This window comes from Mycteria americana, chromosome 6, assembly GCF_035582795.1.
Source record: "Mycteria americana isolate JAX WOST 10 ecotype Jacksonville Zoo and Gardens chromosome 6, USCA_MyAme_1.0, whole genome shotgun sequence".
Lineage (NCBI taxonomy): Eukaryota > Metazoa > Chordata > Aves > Ciconiiformes > Ciconiidae > Mycteria > Mycteria americana.
This window is the reverse complement of record NC_134370.1, coordinates 18,583,425-18,605,732: the sequence shown is the minus strand read 5'-3', so window position 1 is coordinate 18,605,732 and position 22,308 is coordinate 18,583,425. Positions and strand designations below refer to the sequence as shown.

The 22,308-nt window shown below is 37.5% G+C and overlaps 1 protein-coding gene across 1 annotated transcript in view; it reads right to left on the bottom strand.

Moving 5' to 3' along the window:
- Positions 1-400: 400 nt before the first annotated feature.
- Positions 401-22,308, bottom strand: part of BTAF1 (B-TFIID TATA-box binding protein associated factor 1) — a 49,632-nt gene continuing 27,724 nt past the window's right edge. The window contains exons 17-38 of the mRNA XM_075504779.1: positions 21,651-21,793; positions 21,307-21,481; positions 20,610-20,813; positions 18,110-18,536; positions 16,849-17,039; positions 15,740-15,893; positions 15,540-15,649; positions 13,469-13,670; positions 12,891-13,039; positions 8,330-8,482; positions 7,695-7,816; positions 7,271-7,438; positions 7,010-7,087; positions 6,800-6,929; positions 5,963-6,104; positions 5,654-5,784; positions 5,081-5,206; positions 4,132-4,284; positions 3,316-3,527; positions 3,004-3,163; positions 2,233-2,403; positions 401-2,001 (exon numbers count right to left, since the gene is read on the bottom strand). Coding sequence (XP_075360894.1) covers positions 1,855-2,001; positions 2,233-2,403; positions 3,004-3,163; positions 3,316-3,527; positions 4,132-4,284; positions 5,081-5,206; positions 5,654-5,784; positions 5,963-6,104; positions 6,800-6,929; positions 7,010-7,087; positions 7,271-7,438; positions 7,695-7,816; positions 8,330-8,482; positions 12,891-13,039; positions 13,469-13,670; positions 15,540-15,649; positions 15,740-15,893; positions 16,849-17,039; positions 18,110-18,536; positions 20,610-20,813; positions 21,307-21,481; positions 21,651-21,793 — 3,648 coding nt within the window. The 3' untranslated portion in view covers positions 401-1,854. The remainder of the gene's footprint in view (positions 2,002-2,232; positions 2,404-3,003; positions 3,164-3,315; positions 3,528-4,131; positions 4,285-5,080; positions 5,207-5,653; positions 5,785-5,962; positions 6,105-6,799; positions 6,930-7,009; positions 7,088-7,270; positions 7,439-7,694; positions 7,817-8,329; positions 8,483-12,890; positions 13,040-13,468; positions 13,671-15,539; positions 15,650-15,739; positions 15,894-16,848; positions 17,040-18,109; positions 18,537-20,609; positions 20,814-21,306; positions 21,482-21,650; positions 21,794-22,308) is intronic.

Sequence of the window (22,308 nt, the reverse complement as noted above, 5' to 3'; positions counted from 1 at the left end):
AAACAGTTTCCTACCACTGCAACTAATAAAACTCTTGAAGAAAAATATATGCAGTGTTTTATGACTAAATAAGAGGTAGGTTTATTCAAATATCTTGTTATTTCTGGGCACTATCACCAGATTACTGCACCAAGTTATCTTAAAGTACCCAGTACTCCAGCATTATAATTTCTCTGCAAACAGAGCACCAAGCCCCATCTTGTCTCTCCCTCTGCTTGGATTATCAGCTGAAAGCACAACAGAAATATTCTATGTATGAAGGTAGAAATGAACTAATACAATACTAGTAATCCAGCTGTAATTTCCAAAAGCATTTGTTTTTTACCTAGTCAGCTACAGTGGAAAAAGTCTTCTCCACAGAAAAACAATCTAAACACGGACATACACAGTATACAAGTTATATATTCCCAGTTTTGTTTATTTTCATGGAATGCTAATTTAGTTACAATATGGCAGTTCATAACTACTGAAATGTGACATTAATTCATCTCCAATGCTGCAGAACAGTCTTGATTTATATATATTGTTTTAAAACAATCTTATTTTACATAGTTGAGGTCTCTGGTGTTTTTTAAGCTCTGATGCTTAAGCACACAGCAAGCTACAAACCTTAGGTTTTATATTTATACATATATTCTATGTATTCAGACAACTGCTGTAAGTTATCTATAATTTAATATTTATAAAAAGTGCATATACTGGTACATATGCACACCTAGAAACACACTTTTACTACTGCCTCCCTTTTATAAAAAGCTGTGTAACATACAGCCATATTATTCTCACTCACTGCTATTAAAGTTCTTTACTATCTTTGTTACATGATTTCAACTATTCAATTCCCTCAAACTGAACGTAGGTATTTCTATGTATATTTTCTCCTAAAGAAAAAAAGTCCTCCCTATTCCTTTAAGAAGCTTTAAATCATGCATCAATTTAGTAAACAGTCACTTTAGCATGGATTTTAGAATCCTAGACAGTGTAAAATCTACTTCTGGAAAATGTCTGTCTGTATATTTAATTTCTTCTTTTAGTTACAAAAAATATATAGGATTGAAACATACTGAATACATGCATCTCTCAAAGTGGCTATATTCTAGCCTTATAGATAAATTAAAAAAGTACACCCCTGCTAATAGGATGCAAACATGGCCTCAAATAGGCCATTACCTGTATTTAATATAGCTCATTACATTAAAAAGTTCAAGTCAGCTGTTCTCTCAAGATGGTGTCAAAAGACTGAAGAGCATAATATATTATACTCAATATACAAAGGCAGGTGCGCATACCTAGTGCCATTTAATTATTCAGTACTTTGAAGGCTTCTAGGCTTTGCGCCTCTGGTGATACAAGTCCTGAAATGATCTGAATGAAAGTTTAAGTTGAAAATTGTTTTTTAATACACCATAAAAGCAAGTTGTGTTTAAAAGAAAAATGTACACTGAACAACCTGAAGTACTCACTGAAACAACTGTACAAAACTATTATAGATACAGAAAGAAATAATGGTGGACTTAACTTCCAACAGAAGTAACACTTGTTAACATATGTAAAAACTTGCTTTGTTTTATTCTTCTACCAAGTAAGAATTTGCAGCCATTCAGAACAAGTAAAATTCAAACCACCTCACAATGTTTACATTTAAAGTTCTTTTATACAGTGCAAACGTTTAAGACAGAGTAACTCCCCAGTGAAACAGGTGACACTACTCAGTGCCAGTCTTTTGAAGATTCTTCTTTCAGTAAGTCTATTTACACATTAAGCTAAAGGTTCACTATATATGCTTTGAAGTTTGCTGAATATCAGCAGAAAAATACGTGAACTAGCAGCAGTTGTATTACGAATATATGATGGTTACTTTAATGAATGCATAAAGTTTTCAAGACTGTATTCAGTGTCATATTGTTCTTGATCCCATAGTTCTCCAAGGTTTTCGAGTACTGATTTCATTGATGCTTTTGCAGAAGAGGTAGAGGTATCTGCTTTTTCAGTTTTTCCATCCTTCACAAAAGAAAAAAAAAAATCAATTAACATACAGAATAATGTTTTCAGGAATATACTAGATTATTTGAGTCTGATTCTTTTGGGAAAATATCACTTCCTCCTGTTTTTCAGAGAGCTGTCTGCTATTCATCATTCCAACTTCCAAGTGTTTGTCTGATTAAATCTTACGTTTCAAAGCAAAGTTTTTCCATAAGCTTTTTGTAGGTATTTGTAAAAATGGTTCTTTACCTTGTCAAGAGTGAACAGATCAAGAAGCTGTTCTGTTCCCATGCTCTGTAGGCTTGCATTTTCTTGGCTGATCACTGTATTTGCAATATTCATTTTGAACTTTTGAAGACCCATGATCTTCTCCTCCAGAGTTCCCCTGGTTATCAGGCGATATACATTAACAACACGTTTCTGGAAAAAAAAAAAGCACACTTAGCTAAAAAATACCATCTCAGGTATTCACGAAGGCATAACCTTTTAGTATTCATCACGGACAGTCTGGAAGCAGTTTGGCTTGGAGTTACCCTTCAGTAATTGTACTCAGTAAGTCTGACTGATGTTAGATGAAAAGAATGAGACTATGCCAGCATGTAGTAGAGACACCTGCAATTGCATCTGTACTGGGGAAGTTAAGAATTCACTGCTTTTTACAGCTGTAGAGGGAGACTAACAGCAGTCACTCTTTCCCTGTCCAGGCATCAGAGGACAACCCTGCGGGGCTTCCCTTCAGTTCCTTGTCTCAGTTGCATCTCTTCCTCCACTGAAGTGTGGTTCTTCCCTGGCCTCTCCTAAGCAGCTCAGGAAGTTCAGAAGAGAAGGCATACCAAGTTGGGGGATAGGATAATAAAGTACACACTACAACATTGTCGTATTTGCAAGAAAGCAGTATGAATGAAAGCTTGGTGGAAACCCCCAGATGTCACTTTTATTATATGGTACAACCTTATCCAAATTTGAGGAAACAGGAGTTCAGCAAGGGAAAAAACTTATGGGAAATGAAAAGTTTTTCACCTGCCCAATGCGATGCGCCCGATCCATGGCTTGCAAGTCTCTCATTGGGTTCCAGTCATGTTCCACAAATACTACTGTATCAGCCCCTGTTAAGTTAAGTCCCAGTCCACCAACATGAGTGGTGAGCAAAAGAACATCTATAGATGGGTCATTATTAAACCTGCATACAAAAAAGTTAAGCATGGTAAATTTCCTTTAAATAATGAATTTATGAACCTCAGCTGCTTTGAGGCAGACAAAAGAACAATTTTGTACCATATAAAATAGTTCATTACAGTTGGCCTCATGTTGGTTATGAAAGGATATGCTTACCGTGAAACAATGGAATGCCTCTGACCAGCAGGTATGCTGCCATCTAGTCGTAAATAAGTAACTGAAGGTAACTGAGGTCTGAGAAGGTCATGCTCCACTATATCCAGCATGCTTTTAAGTTGACAGAAGATAAGTACTCTGTGCTGGGCCACAACAGCTTCTGTACCGCTTTCTGAAGATCCACCATTCCCCAAACCACAGTCTAGCAGCAGCTTAAAGTAAAAAAGCATTAAAGTGTATCATCAAAATGACAATAGATCTCATGTAAATACTGACATTGATGGACTATCAAAAGTAGAAATAAGAGAAACAGTAAACTACAGAATGAAGTCTGTAAATGACACTCAAATGACATAATGCAAAGTTTGGCTTCACTGTCAAACTATGAAAAATTTAAGAGTCAACAGAAGAGTTGTTTTCTTCATTTTGCTTTACTTACAATAGAATTTAATTATTTAATGCAATCTAACTTTATCAAGCTAATAGTCTCCTGTATAATAGACAGGAGAAAAGGTGTTTTGTAACAAGAGGGACAGGAGTAAGGAACAGAATAAAAGTAAGGTTTTTGACAAGGCAGCAAAAGTTATGTAAATATCATCACCTTGAAGCAAGCTTGTGCTTCCCCCTCCCCCTTGAATTAACAGGGAGAAATAGGGCATATGCCTAAAAACCCTGGTACTCTATTTCATTTGCTACTTAACTAGTGTTTTAAGATCAGTTTTCATATTGATGAAGTCTTAAACAAAACCTTCTAAATTGTGACATCACTAGAGACACATTTAGGAAATTTAAGGCATAACATGCAAGTCTACTTACTTGTTTTAAAGCAGACAGCTTAGGTGCATGTTGGATATCTCGAAGGGATGAATTATGAGCTGCAAGTTGCTCTGTAATTCTTTTATATTCCGGATGTTGGGTCGTTAACACCAATGCTGGATGGTTGCATAGCTTCCGTAAGTATTGCAATGCCTTTAATTATTCAGGAAACGAAGTTCAAAGAAATGGTTAGCAACAATGTAGTTACAGAAAAAGGATGAACAAAATTGATTATAAGTATAGAGGCCACTCAGCCACAATCTGGACTTTAGGGTATATTTTCATTAAAATAAAGTTACACATTTATATTAAGAAAACCTGTATTTCAAACTTCATCCACTAACTGTTAGGAGCATAATTATCTTGGTTCCTGTTGCAGGAACAGTGCAAAGACTACCATTTCCCACACCTTCATGTGAGTGTGGAGTATAGTAGATGGGTTTGGAAGCTATGCAGAGCCTTTGAGAATTATTGTTTCCAAGTAGCCAAGACTTAATCTGCAATTCTGTAAGACCGAACCTTCATAAATTCAGATACAACCTTAAGGAAACTTTTTTGTTCATATTTTAGAATCTTAGTTTTGTAGTGTAACAACTGATGAAATCAAAATTAGTTCCCTCTTGTTAGGAGGTTTTGCACTTTTGGTAATCAGTTTTTAATTGAGAGTAGTATCTAAGATCCACAAAATAGCTCAATATCAGTTGAGCAGAACACATTAAGAAATTTAAGACAGTTTTATACAGCTTAAGACACAAAACCGTAATTTAAGCACAATAGCTATACATCACATTCCAGGCAATCTGATCCAAAATCTGAGTATTTTACTTGGATCATATGGCCACAAATGTGTAAAGTTAATTATTTTTATTTTCATATTTTATTAAACCTAGAAATACAGTTACCAGAAATAAATGAAGTAGGTAGTAAAAATTACTGAAGAAATCCATACCTGAAATACATGACCTGTAGCTTTAAGCTTTGGTTTTTCGGTTTCTTCATTCAGTGAAATTGAAGAAACTGTTTCATCAATATCACATTTGGCACGAGACTTGGCAAAATCTTCATAAAGCTGAACCTGTAGACCAGGCCCCAGACAAGAGAATGAGTACGTTTTCCACGACAGAAGTAAGATGAACAGTCATTTTTAGAATTTAGTTCCCAGTCAAAGTTCTGAATTATCATAAATCAAGAAAGCTATTTTAAAATGTAGCACAAGATCAACATTAACAGTGGAATCTCTTGCAATTTATTTTCTTTCAGCTTGGAAGGTATTCTTTAAAAAAAATCTGCCAATGCCTAGATGTTGTTCTTGTAGAATGATGCCAGAAATTAAGCTAAAGACATACTCTATTGCAACTAGACTGAAATTAGTTTTTCAACATGTACTAGAAAAACTTTTTAGTCCTGTGGTCCCAGAGAACTTCAGAGCTGACATCAGATTGACCCAGGAATACAGAAGTGGTTCCTTTGTGGTTTTAACTGTGTTGAAAAAACTAAGCTTCCAGGCACTTTTAAAGCATACCTGTAGAGGACTGAGAATACAGTAATAATCTTGAATAATTTTGGGTGGAAGATCTTGCAGTACATCCTCTTTCATTCTCCTTAGCAGGAATGGCAGAACTTGGCGGTGCAGCGCTTCCATTGCAAGAACCCCTAGTGAAGGCAACGGAAGCAGTATTTTAGGGGGAGAAAAAAAAATTCAAAACATTCAGCCCCCCCCCCCCCCCCCCCAATCTCTTATGTTGGAACTGACCGCACTTTCTCTTTTCATTAGCAGTTCTCATTTAAAGGAAGAAAACAAGAAAACCAAGATTTAATGTTTGATCCTTACCGGCCTCTTGTTCTCGACTGGAGCTTCGAGCATCTCTACTTGCCAGTATTGGTTTGCCATAACGAGCTGCAAATTGGCGTTCAGTACCCAAAAATCCTGGCATAAGGAAGTCAAACAACGACCACAACTCTAAGACGTTGTTCTGAACATAAAAGAAACATTTGTTAAATTATTTTCAAAAGTAACAAATTGTTACAAGTTATCAGAAACATTTCCATACATACTTAACACTGCCTATAAAACACTACAAACATAACGCTTCAACATACTTTTGCTCTCCTGGAACTTGGTGGCTCTTTCATCAACCTAAGTTACAGGAAGACCTGTACTTGCACTTCAACATATAAATGGACTTTCTACTGTGTCTGATGTCTTAAGCCACACCCCGAGTTCTTCTGGACAACAAAACCCAGGAGATGCCAGTAGTCTTAGTCCTGGATGAGACAGATACTCCACAGACAAGTCATTTTGGACAAAGCCCAAAATCTGGAGTTCTCAGAGTTGGAGTTTCTTGCCAATTTCACTAGAGGCATAAGGAAATGCTCTCTCCCCTTCCCTGCCCACTACTTAAAGAACAAGTGGTAGAGAACGTCTTCTTGCCAATTTTTGAGCCCCATTAGTACCACAGATCCTACACCCATTCCCCTATACATGGGTAAACTGGGAAAGGAAAAAGATGTAGTTTCAAGCATTTAGCAATGAAAGGCTTTTTGACAGTGTATACTTTGAACAAGACAACTCTGATAAAAAGCACAATAAAATGGACTGCAAAGTAGGGCTCTCTTGCGTGTTTTCTACTACTCACCCAACTCCTTAGGAAAAAAGGCAGGCAGTTACCTGGATTGGTGTCCCAGAAAGAATTATCCTGTAATTGGCAGTCAGCTGTTTCACTGCTTTGGACAGCTTTGTTTTTCCATTTTTTATTACATGGCCTTCATCAAGAATGCAGTAATTAAACTTAATATTTCTAGAAAAGAAGAACATAGACTTAAGTAGCATTTAAAGTTCTAAGCTATTAAAAACCTCAGAAAACAAGCCAATTCTTACCTGAAGAAGTCAATGTCATTTCTCACAACATCATATGAAGCCACTATGAGATTGTGTCTTTTCACTTGGTGTTGTAATCTTAAGGAAAAAAAGAGGAGATCGTAAGTGAAGTGTTCCTTACATATGTTATTATTTCAGCCTTTAAAGGTACCATCACAAGTTTTACCATGCTCACAAACTATGCTTCAGTAGTAAAGTGAATTGCAAAATTCTGTGTGTGGTATTTTACTCTACCCAAGTCATAAATGCAAAGTGCATTACCTTGCTCTCTCAGTAGGAGGTCCTGTATAGTGCAAAGGATTCAGATATTCTTTGGAGCAAAATTTGCCCACTTCATCCACCCAGTGTCCTGTGAGTGTAGGAGGGCACACCACCAAGGAGGGAAGAGGAACACTGTCCACCAGTTTTGTTCTTGCATATTCCTGAGCCCTTTAAGAAGATCAAAACAAGTTTGAAAAAATTGTGGTGGTTTTTTTTTTGTTTGTTTTTTGGGGGGGTTTGTTTGTTTGTTTTTACACAGAATAGTTGAGGTTGGAAGGGACCTCTGGAGGTCATCTGGTCCAACCCCCCCTGCTCAAGCAGAGCCACCTACAGCTAGTTGCCCAGGATTGTGTCCAGAGTCATTACCATAAATAAAGCCTATCACTAAGGTCTTCAAGATAAAATGTTATATTTTCAAGCTTACCTGAGGCAATGATCACCTGCAAGAATGCAAATAGATTGTAAAGTTTTTCCTAAGCCCATGTCATCGCAAAGAATTCCATGAAGTTTGTATTTATTGAGAAATGCCAGCCAGTTCACTCCATCCTGAAATCAGAAAATAAAAAGAGTTCCTCAGAAATAAAAACTGGCTTTTGGCTAGGTTAAGCTGCAGTTCAAACATCTGTACGTTCTATCATCCATCAATGCCAAACTATGAGCTTATTTCCCACCATAAATGCATCCACTACAGCCCGTTCACTCAAAGCAGAGGGAAATAAAGGAAGAAACATAAGCGGCCAAACAGTACAACGAGGCCTGGCTTTGCAGTGCTGAGCTGCCACAGTCAGCCTAAGCAAGGCATAGCCCATTGGCCATTCCCTGAGAAAACTGACAGAATCCAGGGGGGGAAGAAAAAAAATATTAAAAGAAAAACAGTATAAATGGCATGCATTACTTAATTTGTTCTTCCTTACCCAGAAGTCCAAGATAGACACTGCACAGCTAAAAACAAAACAAAAAGCTCAAAAACCCCAGCACCTGAACAATTCCTACCCTTCCATAAAATCGTATCAGACTGGAACTTGTTGCTCTTTTAAAAATAAAAGTATAAGCTGTTACCTGTTGGTATTTTCTGAGCTCTGCTTTGATTGGTACTGGAATTTTATAGTTTTCCAGTTTTTTTCCGTCCAATAATTGTTCCAGAAAGTGACGTTCTTTAGCTTTCATTCGGATTAATTCTTCAGACATGTTTGGTGGATCTGGTATACCAGCCTACAGTAATATTTTTAAAGCAGTAATGTAAGGGCTACAGTACTTAATTCTCATACAGACAATAACAAATAAAACCTCATACTAGCTTAGACATTTTCAACAAACAGATGGCAAAGATCTGCAATCTTCTCAATTGTATAAATCCAAACTCAGAGCTGTATTTGTTTGATTCCTTGCAGATCAACTCATCCAGGGTTGTAGGGTGCAAAAGACATTCTGCCCCAAAGGATACACTGAAAAGCTTGATACAATTGCATAGAAGAGGAGAAATCCTGGTCATGCTTGTAAGATTTTACAAAGACTGAGCTATTCTACCTCTAATCAGAGAGTTTATCTAGCTGGCTAGAGAATCCTTTGACACCTATTTCTCCTTAGCCACCATCTACCATCCAAAGCTAGATAGATTTTTCTCCTACAGATGTTAGTAGAATTAGATCTGAAGTGATGCTGAAATCCATAGGTTGAATTCAAGAGGTTGGAAACTACTCGGAAAAAGAAAAACCTAAACCCCTCCAGGTTCGTAGTGGCAGACCATGGCTTCCTAGGTACTTCCCGTACCAGGCCAGAAGCCCAAAGCAGCTTTATCTAGGGACCAAACATGCGCAGACATTCTTGCTTGCTAATAATATACAGTAGCAAGAGAGGCACTGATATTTTCCATCATCACGTCTGTCATCCCAGTTTTCTGGGCCACCTTCCTCTTTAGTTAGCTTTACTTCAAAACCCCAGTTACTGATCACTTAGGGAAGGCTCCTGTCTGAGAAGAAAAACTGTATCAAATAATTCCACCATATATGTGGTTAATAAGGAAGGGGGAAAACTAACCCAGATTTCAGATGTTAGAAGTGCTCAATAAGGTATTGAAGTACATACATAAACACAGACAACAGCCTACTCATTCAACTGCTTGCCCTACCCTCCCTTTTAAAAGAACGTGTATGAAGTGTGAATACCATGCCAGTTAATTTGGTTCAAGTATATTGTCAACTTGCAACATGATTGCTTATCAATAAAACAGGACAGATTAAGTTGAACCACTTATCTTACAATCCTTCTCTCAGTCATGTTTTCATTTTTATGGTTGAATGAATAATGAAATTGAGGATAAAGATACAGGAAAACTGAGCGTAGCTAAGTTAGCATAGCAAATGTGACACCCATCTATACAAGAAGGGCCAGAAGAAGGATCTGGGGAACTACAGGCCTGTCAGTCTGACCTCAGTGCCAGGGAAGGTTATAGAGCAAGTCATCCTGAGTGCCATCACACAGCACGTACAGGACAACCAGGTGGATCAGGCCCAGTCAGCATGGGTTTATGAAAGGCAGGTCCTGCTTGACTAACCTGATCTCCTTCTATGACAAGGTGACCTGCTTAGTGGATGAAGGAAAGGCTGCGGATGTTGTCTACCTAGACTTCACTAAAGCCTTTGACACAATTTTCCACAGCATTGTCCTGGAGAAACTGGCTGCTCATGGCTTGGATGGGTGTACTCTTCGCTGGGTAAAAAAACTGGCTGGGTGGCCGGGCCCAAAGAGTTGTGGTGAATGGAATTAAATCCATTTGGCAGCCGGTCACAAGTTGTGTTCCCCAGGGCTCAGTACTGGGGCCAGTTCTCTTTAATATCTTTATCAGTGATCTGGACAAGGGAATCGAGTGCACCCTCAGTAAGTTTGCAGACACCAAATTGGGCAGGAGTGTTGATTTGACTGAGGGGAGGAAGGCTCTACAGAGGGACCTGGACAGGCTGGATCGATGGGCTGAGGCCAATTGTATGAGGTTCAACAAGGCCAAGTGCAAGGTCCTGCACTTGGGCCACAACAACCCCCTGCAACGCTACAGGCTTGGGGAAGAGTGGCTGGAAAGCTGCCTGGCAGAGAAGGACCTGGGAGTGTTGGTCGACAGCCACCTGAATATGAGCCAGCAGTGTGCCCAGGTGGCCAAGGCGGCCAATGGCATCCTGGCTTGTATCAGAAATAGTGTGGCCAGCAGGACCAGAGAAGTGATCGTCCCCCTGTACTTGGCACTGGTGAGGCCACACCTCAGATACTGTGTTCAGTTTTGGGCCCCTCACTACAACAGAGACATTGAGGTGCTGGAGCGTGTCCAGAGAAGGGCAACAAAGCTGGTGAAGGGTCTAGAGCACAAGTCTTATGAGGAGCAGCTGAGGGAACTGGGGTTGTTTAGCCTGGAGAAAAGGAGGCTGAGGGGAGACCTTATTGCTCTCTACAACTACCTGAAAGGAGGTTGTAGAGAGGTGGGGGTCAGTCTCTTCTCCCAGGTAAGAAGTGATAGGACAAGAGGAAATGGCCTCCAGTTGTGCCAGGGAAGGTTTAGACTGGATATTTGGAAAAATTTCTTCACTGAAAGGGTTGTCAAAGATTGGAACAGGCTGCCCAGGGAAGGGGTGGAGTCACCAGACCTGGAGGTATTTAAAAGTGTAGATGTGGTGCTCAGGGACGTGGTGTAGTGGTGGACTTGGCAGTGCTAGGTTAGCAGTTGGACTTGATGATCTTAAAGGTCTTTTCCAACCTAAACTATTCTATGATTCTAAGTTCTCCCAACTAATTTATTGCTACTGTTTCCAATTCCTCACAATTAGAAACCAACATAAAAATACAGGTTAGAAACTCCAAGCTTATTCAGACCTCTATCACTTTTACTTATCCAGCAGCTGAATTCAGGTCTTGCATTTTAGGCAGTATATAAAATGGCAGCAATAAACACAAAAGACTAGATATAGTTCTGTAACAAAACAAAGAGTCTAAGTCATGCTTCAGGGACATGAAATTGAAAGAGTGGAAAGGTGGGGGGTTTTTGTTTTAATACCACTGTAACTACTGAAAACTGTAAGAGTTTGTCTTATGAAATATCTGCAAGACTACCCTAAAAAGTCTTCCCATTTTAAAAAGTAAAACTGTATCCATAAAACACCACTCCAGAAGTTTTTTCACACAAAGCATGTGTGAAACTTTGTCTATGAAAACTTGATAATGAAGTTATTTCAATCTCAAAAAAGGATTCCTTAATAAAGCATTTCCCCATAAAACATCTGTTTCCCCAGTCCCTATCAATCTACACCCTACTCTTTCTACTGAGATGACTCCAACCCCTCTACAGTTATCAATTTAAATTCCTTGTTTGGCCTAACATTTAAAATTACTAGCATTCAAAAGAATGTCCCACAACAATACCAGTATTTTCTCTCATTATTAATCTACTGCACTCTTAAGTTTGCATATTTCTAAGTTTGCATATTTAATATAGTTCAATATCTGATACTGAACTTCCTTAACTGGAAAGGGAAGTCTTAAGGGAGTTCTTGAGTAACTATGGAAAAGAAACATGAACTGATCATGCATGTGTATGCAATTAATAAAACAAGTATTCTACATTTTTTAAGAGATGCTTGCTAAATTCTATTAAAATAGCTTTAAAAAAATCCAAGCTATGTGTATTCCATAGGATTGTATTTAGATGCATATGAAGGGCACAGGTGCAAATGGCACTGAAATGAACAGCAGCATGCCAGAAATTCATTTCTACTTTGCTCACTTTCAACTTTTCCAACATTTCAGTGTAAGCATACAAAAAGAAAGTGCTCAGTTTAAGGCAGATTGCTAGTTATCAGATTCCAAGGTTCTATTATGCTAAATTAAAAATTGAGATAATGAAAGATACTAAGCCCATTAAACTGACTTTTTTTTCCCATTGGAAACATGCAAATGAATTCTGAACTGTCTTCTATTACCATCTGGTGGTGAAAACACATTACTTTGAAGCCTTGTAGTCCTTGAAGTGCAATATTAAAAAGTATCTGAGGTACACAAGTTGTAGGAATGAAAGACTGAAGCAAATCTGTACTGATTAAACACTACTGGATCATAATACACACCATATTTTGCCCAAAGCTGTAGGGTGGGGCTTTTTGATTTTAAGAGCTAGGAATAAGTAACCATACTTGTCTCCACACTATTTCTATTACTGCTATTTCATTTTTTCCTTTTAAATCAGTATTGTGTTTTTATGCATTTCTCTTGACCACATACACACCACCACACATACCTAGGGAGAGCACACATATAACTCAATACTTTGGAGCCAAAACTAGCAAAAGCAGCATTACAGGCAAAATTAATCAAGATACACTTTAACTTCATGTATGCCCCTGAAGTGAGTTTCTTATAAAGAGAAATTTTACTTTAATTTAGAAAATTACTAACAGAGAGTCCAATTTTACTAATTTTACATTATAAAGGACACATCTTCAATTATCTGATATGGACTCAGCATCTATAAAAACAGTTACTTATTCAGCATTTAATAAGCCAGCAGCTTGGACTTTGTGGCTGGTGAAAAAGTGGATACAGGGCAGTTCACATACTCAGTATATTTAGAACTCAAGCTTACCTCGAGAGGCATTAGTCTAATTAGTGTTGCAAAGCACTGAGTAGCCATAAAACGTACACTGTCTGTCTGATCACTCATTCGACCCAGAACTGGAACCACTAGAAGAACAATGTATGGAACAATACCAACATCCAGCTGCTCCATTACACCTGGATCAGTTATTAAGGAAATAGTTTTTACCAGTTCAGGATCATCTGCCATCAATATATACCTGGCAGATTTCACACTCAATAGGTAAAAGTCATTAACACATTACATTCAGATGAACAAGATTTCTACTAGCAAAGCAATGGTGGGGGCAGTGCTGGGGAAAGAAAAAAGTCTGATCTACCCAGTTACATTTAGCCCCGTGAATTCCATGGTTTAAGAAACTGAATTACCTCCACCAAAACTTCATTTGATAGATAAAATAAAGGCAATGGAAATGAAAGTTTCTTCTATTTCTTGTCTATAGGAGGAAAATAGCTTAACGTTTTATTTCATTCGTCCTCCCATTTTTTTCAGACAACAGTTTTTGTTCCCCCAAATTACACAACTACAAAGAAGTTTCTGCATTTTTGATACTCAAGCAAGGATACATGCAAGTGCTTCAATTGCACCTTCTTGTTTGGTGTTGTCATCTATTGCTCCCAACCACGGTAGAACTTTCTCTAGAAAGATATTCATTGTTTCCATGGTAGCTATTTTGCTCATAACACCTACACAACGAGCAGCCATGTGTCTCACTGCAGTGCTGGGATGTTGAAGGCACATATAAAGATGAGGCAAATGCTGTATTAACTGAATAGAAGAAGAGAGTGTGTGGGGGGGAAACGTTAATATGAATTATAAACAAATTACTGAATTATTTTGAAGTAAACAGTCTTTTAAAGTCACTGTTGCTCCCCAAAGAATGCTTGAAGTGGCTCCTTCACAAGATCTAATTGCTTAGAACCGAAAAATTGTTTCAGAAGAAAAAAGACAACTGAACTTTGAACAAGTATTACTCCCTAATACAGTTAAAATTCAGAGAGTAACAATGTTTAGTGTTTTAGTCAAAATGCAAGTTAAAGAAGCCCCTGATAATTATGGAAGTGTTTCACACTGGAAAAAATACAGTACTAAGGACTCAGAACTTTTTATTAAAAAAAGATTAAAAAAAGAATTATTGCTTAAATACAGATACATAGATTAAAGAATTCCTTCCAGCTAGCAAATTTGTCCCAGACTCATCCCATTTATGTTTAGGCAGCCAAATTATCCATGTTGGGAGTCTTATTAACTCTGTGTGACAAGACAGACACTCAGAAGGAAATTCACATCTTCCCAAGGGGGTACACGTGTACATACATGTCTTTTTTTCATCATCACAAATACGTTTTTATGTCAGATATCTTAAATGGATGGTCAGGTTTTTCCTAGTGTGGAAGTCCTATGGAAGTCCCTAAGTATTAGCTTCAATGAACCAATTCCCCCCCTTTTTTTTTTGAAACCCATATACAGTATTAGCACCCCCAAAACCAATCTACACGTTAATTACACACCATATATATTAAAAATACACACCATATATATTAAAAATACATATATATATATAAAAATCTGTCATATGCTAAATACTGAAGTGATTTTCAGTGTATTTTATTAAAATAGGTAAGAAACAATTCCATATGCTCCACGTGAATTTTCTGCATCTGCTCAGAATTCTTCAGCTATTCCTTACGCTCATCCTTTCCCATCATGTCTTTTCCAGAGCTCTACCCTACTTACTCCTTGCATGGGAGCCTTTTCGTATATTTTTACGATCCTGTTGCCCTTCTCTATGCCTCTTCCAGTGCTACTATATTTATTCTGAAATATAGTACTGCGGATAAGCTAGTACTAAAAAATTGCATTCAGATGCAGGCATAATGGTGACTTTCTTGTTCTGTTTCTTTCTTAACTTTCTATTGTTTTTTTTTTTTAACCAGTATTTTACATTCAGCTGATACTTTCACAGAACTATCCTAACTCTAGGATCTCTCTCATGAGTAGAAATAGTCAGTTCAGAGCCTACTACTGCATATAAAATGTTAAATCTTTTACATTGAGTGGTGGGTAAAAAGAAATAATTTTTAAAAAGTAATCAAATCCAGTCTACTTGGGGGTAACTGAAGTCTTCCATAATTTTTGCGTTCCCTGCACAGGGAGCCTGTCTGGTCTCTAGGTTTAGGAAACCTGGAATTAGAATAAAGCAGAGCTGAGATGCTGATTTCAATGTAACACAACAGCATAAATATTGTCATAACTTGAACTTTGGACACAATCTTGTTTAAGCATCTCATCCAGAAAAGGGTAGGCCAAGTCCAAATTGTAGGCAGGTGTTTGCTTTTGTGGTTTATTCTACAACCTGCATAAGAAATACAGAATTTAACATCCTATAGGACACAGGGAAAAAACAGCTTTGAAGTGTAACAGCTTAACTGCTGAAGATAGAAGGCTATGTCTTCAGTTTATCAAGACTAGGATACAGGACTTGGAGAACAGGCAAGCTAGCAGGTGCAATAAAAACACCATTTGAGCAAAATTAGAAAAACATCTAAAAAGAAGCCTTACAAAACAAAGATTTAAAACAGTGGCAATGAACAGACTTAATTGCTTCATACAAAAGCAGTTTTGGAATATGATTACCAGAGGATGTAGCTGAGTATCCATTGAAGCTGCTGTCGTTTCAAAAACCTGTAAAGAATTTACTAGCTCCTGGGCAGGAGCATCTCCTTTTTCCAGTAAGGACTTTCGGTCTGTTAAAAACAGAAAAGGCGTTCAGTTTAAGACTGACATACTGCACCCAGCCTACCAGTCCCCTCAGCTTAAATCAGAAGTGTAATTACCAAAATTATTTATGTGAATGTTGTTCCTTAATGAACCAACCATAGCATCCCAGAGATGTGGCAATCCTGTTGCCATTTCAGCACCAAAATGTTTAGCTATCGTAGATAAGGCAAATTCAGCTCCTCTTCTCTGTACAACATAAGGTTTCTGAGCCTAGAATTAAACAATTTAACAAAGTAGTCAGACACATTTAAGAGTAACAATTATTTTCAAGGAAGCTCCCATTGATATACAGGCATTCAATTCTGATTGTGTTTATAGCTACCTACAACACATTTGCTAGTCCATTTTTTCCTTTGTAAGTTATTTTTTATACAGGTAAAAAATGGAAATCTTTTATAGCAGACTATTTAAATCCTATAAATTTGGAGATATGGCTTTTGCTGACACAGGCCCATTTCAGCAAGAGATTTTCCAACTGATCCCAGTTCCAGAACCTCAGATATTACCAATATAGGGGACACCAAAACCAGTAGCATGCTAGCAAAACTTCCCAAAAGCAATACCTGATTTGTTATTAAGCCCTTTCTCTTGCTCCCACCCTCTTCAGAAATGGGAATTGATAAAAATCACTTTAACAATTAAGAACGAAATCCACAACACTGTTTAGGAATCACAGTCCTGACTAGGATCTTATTAAAACATGCTGAAGTTTTATATGAATAAAACAGCAACAAAAAAATTTAGCATATCAAGTGTGGAAGTCACACGTATATCCTAAGCCAGTCATATTTAAAATACTGTTTTTAATGCTTCAGAGCTTCCACTATGCATCAAGATGACCAACACTAACATGGGTAACGGGACACAATCACAGCACAGTTTGTAGAAATCAATATAAATCCATGCAAATGGAGATATTCATATCCTGTACTAAATGTAAAATATTCCAGGAGTATTAATTTTCTTAATGACACACTGCAGATTTAAAACATCATCATCATCAATTAACATATGCTGCTTGCATCACAAAATTTTACATCAACTCAGATGTCTCATGAAAAGATCCTGGACATCCCTATTAAAATGCTATCAACTCCAGTGAACTCAAACTAATGGAAGGGAGGGGTGGGTGTGCAAGTTGCAAACGCAAGTTTTTGAAGTTTACCTCATCAAGTTCTGTAGGAATGCTTCCACTACTGCCAGTGGGGAGATCTGCAATTGGGGCTTTTGGAGCTTTTGGAGTAGGACCTCGCCGACTTGTGATGGCAAAAGCAGCTTTCTGATGTCTGTACAGTGTAATTATTCCCCTGTGCTTAGTAACTGTATGATGCATCCCATCTTTATCAGAGTTGGGCCCTAAAGGAAAAGAGAGAATAGCTGACAACAATTTAAGCTGCAGTTTAAAACGTAGATGGAAGTGATAGCTACCTACAAGTCATCCGCAGATCTCAACGTGCTTTAAAAAAAAAAGTAAGTATCATCATCCTCAAGGATGGAAAAATTTAAGTACGGAGTTACTCTGTTAAGAGCACATTACAGACTTAGCAAGTCTTAGCAAGTCTGCAAACTGCCACATAAATTCTTATTGAGCAAGAAATACAGATAAAACTTCAGTCAAATATAAAAAGTTTGCACAAGTTTTTATATAAAAAAAACACATTATGTTCTAAAGTTTAAACAAACCTATGTTGTGTCCTTTACAAACAGTTCAAGACTTCTATCATGATACAATAGCAGACACCATCAGTATCTTTGGATTTGTTGATGTTTCTGTTTATGCTAATCAGCTTAATTTTCAGTCAGATATGAATGTTATTCTACTGTGAGACAAAGGAGGACACATTCATTAAGAAAAAGTAAAATGTATAATGGTCAAACCTTAAAGCAGGTTAGAATCTTTGAGAGTATTAAGATCTTAATTTGTGTTGTTCATTCAATCCATACATTTTTAGCAAGGGATAGTCATTTAAAGAAAATCCGTGACCATGGCATGCACAGGATTATTTGTTCATTTCAAACACCGTCCTCATCTTTTGTTATCTTACTATGAGCCTATGGAACATAACACAAGTCAGACTTTTATCTAACAGGCTACTGTAATTTCCATACTGATTCCATTTCAATGAAAAGCTTCATAACGCATGTAAATGAAATGTGATCATAAGTGGATAATAATTGAACAACAGTAAATAACTGGAAATTGGAACAAAGGTCTTTTATACATAAAGTTTCTGAAAACTATACACATCATTAGTTGCACACAGTGTGTAGTTTAAGATACCTAAATGAAATAATTACTAATAAATGAAGACTCAGTTGCTAGCATTTTAAAAACACTGAAAATAAGACTCACTCAAATACTCATTTTAACAGTTCAGAGCCAAGCAGACGTATTTTAAGAATCCTGGCAGTCTTAGATATTGTACCTTTTGAGTTTTCTTGGCTACCCTGAGGCTGTGCAGGACATGCTGCTAGTGGGGTAAGATGTGGATCCACGCAGAGGGAGTTGCAGAGATTTTTTATAATCTTTGAGTTGGGACAAGGAGACCTTGTTGTACACTGCTGAAGTAGCTTTGCTATACATGAAGCCACGTAGTTTTGTACAAGTGTATTTTCCTCTTTTTTGATAGCTTCCATTAAGGGTTTTATAACAGGATTTAGCTTTTCTGGAAGTTGCTGCAAGTTCACAACTGCACATGCAGCGAATGTATGGACTCGCAGATGCAGCACTTGCCATTCTTGATTTGTTTCTGTAACAGTCATTTGGACTTGTTGTCGTTTACTGTCCAACTGTTGTAGAATTTTAGGATTCAAAGTAAAGGATGATGTCACTTCATTGAAAACAGAAGTAACCTAATAAAAAGGAAGAAAGAGTTACAAATCTGTTTCATTTACTGTAAAATGGGATATCCTCTGAAACCCATGGTTTTCATGGCAGAACATGAGTCACTTCACCGGGTATTATCATCTCCCTTTTCCCAGCAAATAACAGGAAATGCTCCAAAATGAGTTTCTGGAATCTTGAACTGCAGCTCAAGGGGAAAATCAGGCATATTATGAACATTTCAAGTCCAGATTCCCAAAGCTAAAAGAGGAGTTTACGTATTCCTCCAAATTTAGATTGTCCTGTATCTGCCAGATATATCCAGATATTCTGGCAATACGTAAGCACATGACAGATAAGCAAAGGAGAATATGCTATGAATACAAGAGGCCAGAAAGGACGTGCAAGGTCCCATGCATGAAGAACTTGTTTCTAAGCCAATTTTCTTTTGAGGAAACAGACTGGGATAAAAAGCTAAGGAAAAGTCAGCACAACACAGTAGCTGCAGGACTTGCCATATCCTCCCCTACTCACAATTGGCTGACTACTGTTGCTTAAATCTTTCACAGGAAACAGATTAAAAGCAATGTGGAATCATGGAAACACTAAACTTATTCTACTGATAGGATAGTTAGGCTCCTAAGTACAGGAAAGATGACAGCTGTTGAGAGGGTTAGTCGGGGGGAATGTGTGTGCGTGTTGGTTTTTGCCTTTTAAATGTTCAGGTCAAGTCTTTCAACTATCAGACTTGTACTGCTTCATTCTATAGATGCCTCAAGTTCTACTTCACATGACCTTGATGACTGGAATGACCAAAGGATGCAAAAAATATGAATAGTAAGGAGGAGCACAGGGTTTTCACATCTAATGCATGAAGACCCATACTACAATGCAGTGTAGGTTTGGTGTCTGTATTTCAAGAAAACTTGAAAAGGGTGCAGAAGACAGACAGAGAAAACAGCAAATAATTATGGAATTAGTCTTCTAATGCAGAATGGGTCTTTTGAAAAAACACGCATTGGTCAAGCAGCCCTATTACTAGACTCAAGAGTAAACAGTTGAGGTATAAGAAGACTCCTGTACTTCACAGACTATGAGCTCACATGATTCTGTCTGGCTTTACCTTGGCAATTTATTCATTTTAGATGGTAGCCATAATCAGACTGGCCACCAAAATTCCCTCAGCCCGTTACAGTTATCTATAAAGATATGTTGAGATTTCCAAGTTAAGCTACTGCATGTTACTACATAAATACTACTATCTGAGAATTTCAAGATCCATCACGCTACAGTCATCATGGCCGTAATCGTACAAACTTAAACCTTCTCTTATTCTTGCCCTTATCCTCAGCATCCCAGTTGCATACACAAACACATCCAGGATCCTAATCCCCCTGCTCCTCCCCACCAACCTGCGCCACATCCATCACCATTCTTTCATCCCCCCAAATCTACACACCCCTCCCACCCCAGTCCCCTTTTATTTTGCAGGCTCTCAAATCCACAAGCTCGTAATTTATATCTTACCTCATCTGTCCATACTCATCTTTCTCTCTGCTAAAGAAGCCAGTTTGGGGTTGGAACAAAAACCTTTTAATTTGTTGCCTCCAACATTATCAGCTCTATTTTTGCTTACGGAGCTTTTCATGTCAAGAGCTACCTTTTATTATCACATCTAACTCTGATGTTTTCAGATTAAAAAAAAAAAATACAAAACAGTTGAACAGCCAGGAAAAAAACCCACTAAAACACATGCTTGGGAGGTCAGAGGGAGAAGTTCTAAAATTTACATAGTTTATTTACTAGTCTTTTGACAGTAGTTTTGAAGGAGTTCCAGCCTGCTTTGTTTTCTTCTGTGTAAATTTCAATAGTGAATCTACACCTGGAATCAGAACACTGTCAATTTTTTCTCCTATTAAGTATCTACCTTGCATTCTACTCCATTTTTGGCATAGTCTGTAAACACCACAAGGGAAGTGGTAAGTATCTATTACGTATCTCATGTCAAAGGATGTGTAAAGTTATTGTCTGTGTACTAATTATGCTGTTGATGTATTTCAAGGCAATAGATTTGAAGGAAGGGCAGACATGCCTCTACTTACCAGCTCATTAGCTTGATCTATTGTAAATACACTGCAGTTTACTCTGTTTCCAATGTCAATGTGTGCATCAGCTAACAATGAGATGAGTTGTTTACATTCATTCTGCATTCGTGTAAAAGGAACAGCAATTTCATCATAATAGAGATGTTCAGAAAGGACCCCAAGTAAACGAGGTTGCACACAAATGGCCACAGTTCTACACTCCTATAACAGGAAAAGACATAATTTGTATTTCTGCGTAATCACAATTTCTTTTGTTTGGTTTTGGGCACTAAATTTTTCTAGTGCAATCTAGCTACAAAAATCCAGTTTCCAGAGGGACCATTAATGTTTGTAACCCAGAATATTAAACATTATGAACAAAACCTTCAGTCTGCCACTAAACAGAAGTGATAGTGAATACAGGAAAGACAGTCACATTAAAAGGAAGCATTGACCTTAGATAACATGCATCTTGAGAACAGACTTATTTGTAGAAGGAACGTGAATATATTTACTGATTCATAGTTCTGACAGTTGGCTTTTAGCTACCAAGTAATGTATTCCTCCACTGTCTAACAATCAAGATTTTAGTATTTAGATGTATAAATACCATTTTAGCTTATCAACTGAAATTTTAGTTCAAGCTAAGAAGCAGACAACAAGCTGTGGATTAAGATAGCAAGTAAAATCTATTTTTGCTGCAGAAACATCCTACCTTTTGCAAGGCTGCCCACTCACAGATTACTAATGCAACACTAATCCTCTGCAAGGCAGATTTAGAATTCAAGTGGAAGAGCAGTAGCTGAGCTAATGATTCAGCTGGCTTTATTTCTTGAGTAACAGTATTTACACCTGGGTCACAAATGCAGCAACAAAGTGCTCCCAGCAACCTGACAAAAGGAGAAAGAACAGTCACTTCAATGTTACAATTACTCTGCAATTAATGATTCAAAATGAAGATGCCAAAAAAGTCTACATAATAACATTTTGGCAAAAACACTATATAATGAAAAAGATAAATTGCTTTTAAATATTTTTTCAGATTTCCAGTAAACTGACTTTGCTGCCATCATCCGAGCTCGCATGACAACATAATCCCTGGTTGCTGGATCTTCTGCAATGCTGTCTGCCCCAGCAATATATTCCTGAATCACTTCCTTATTCTGGGTTTGACCTTGACGCAGTTTAGCACCTGCCTTTTCCTATGGAATAAAGTTGGGAGAGGTTGAAAGTAAATATGTTTGTAATAGAAAAGATTAGTTCATATCCCATAACATTTCCAATAACCATCATACCCTCCAAAAGCTGGACTAAGCCAGAATGTTTCTTGGATAACAGACTTCTTTAAGTAGTTAAACACTGTAAATCACCTCTCCACTAATAGTATTCTATGGTCCTATTAAATGTATGATATGGTTCCTTCACTATAATATTAAAACTAATACTCAAATAAACTGAGTCCACACAGAAGAAAAAGGAAACTTCTTTCAGCATGTTTTCAGACATAACACAATGCTTTTAGACTTATCTCAGTCCTGCAAACAGATGGTTTTGGAACCATGATGGTTGTGGAACCATGTAAATAAAGACTGTATAAAGTATTCACAGGGAGCATACTACATGGCAGAACTTTGAATTCTCTTGGATAACCTGACAAGAACTATTTTGCTTTACAGACTTGAGGTTTGTAAGATGGGTTACATTTAGAGTTGTAGAA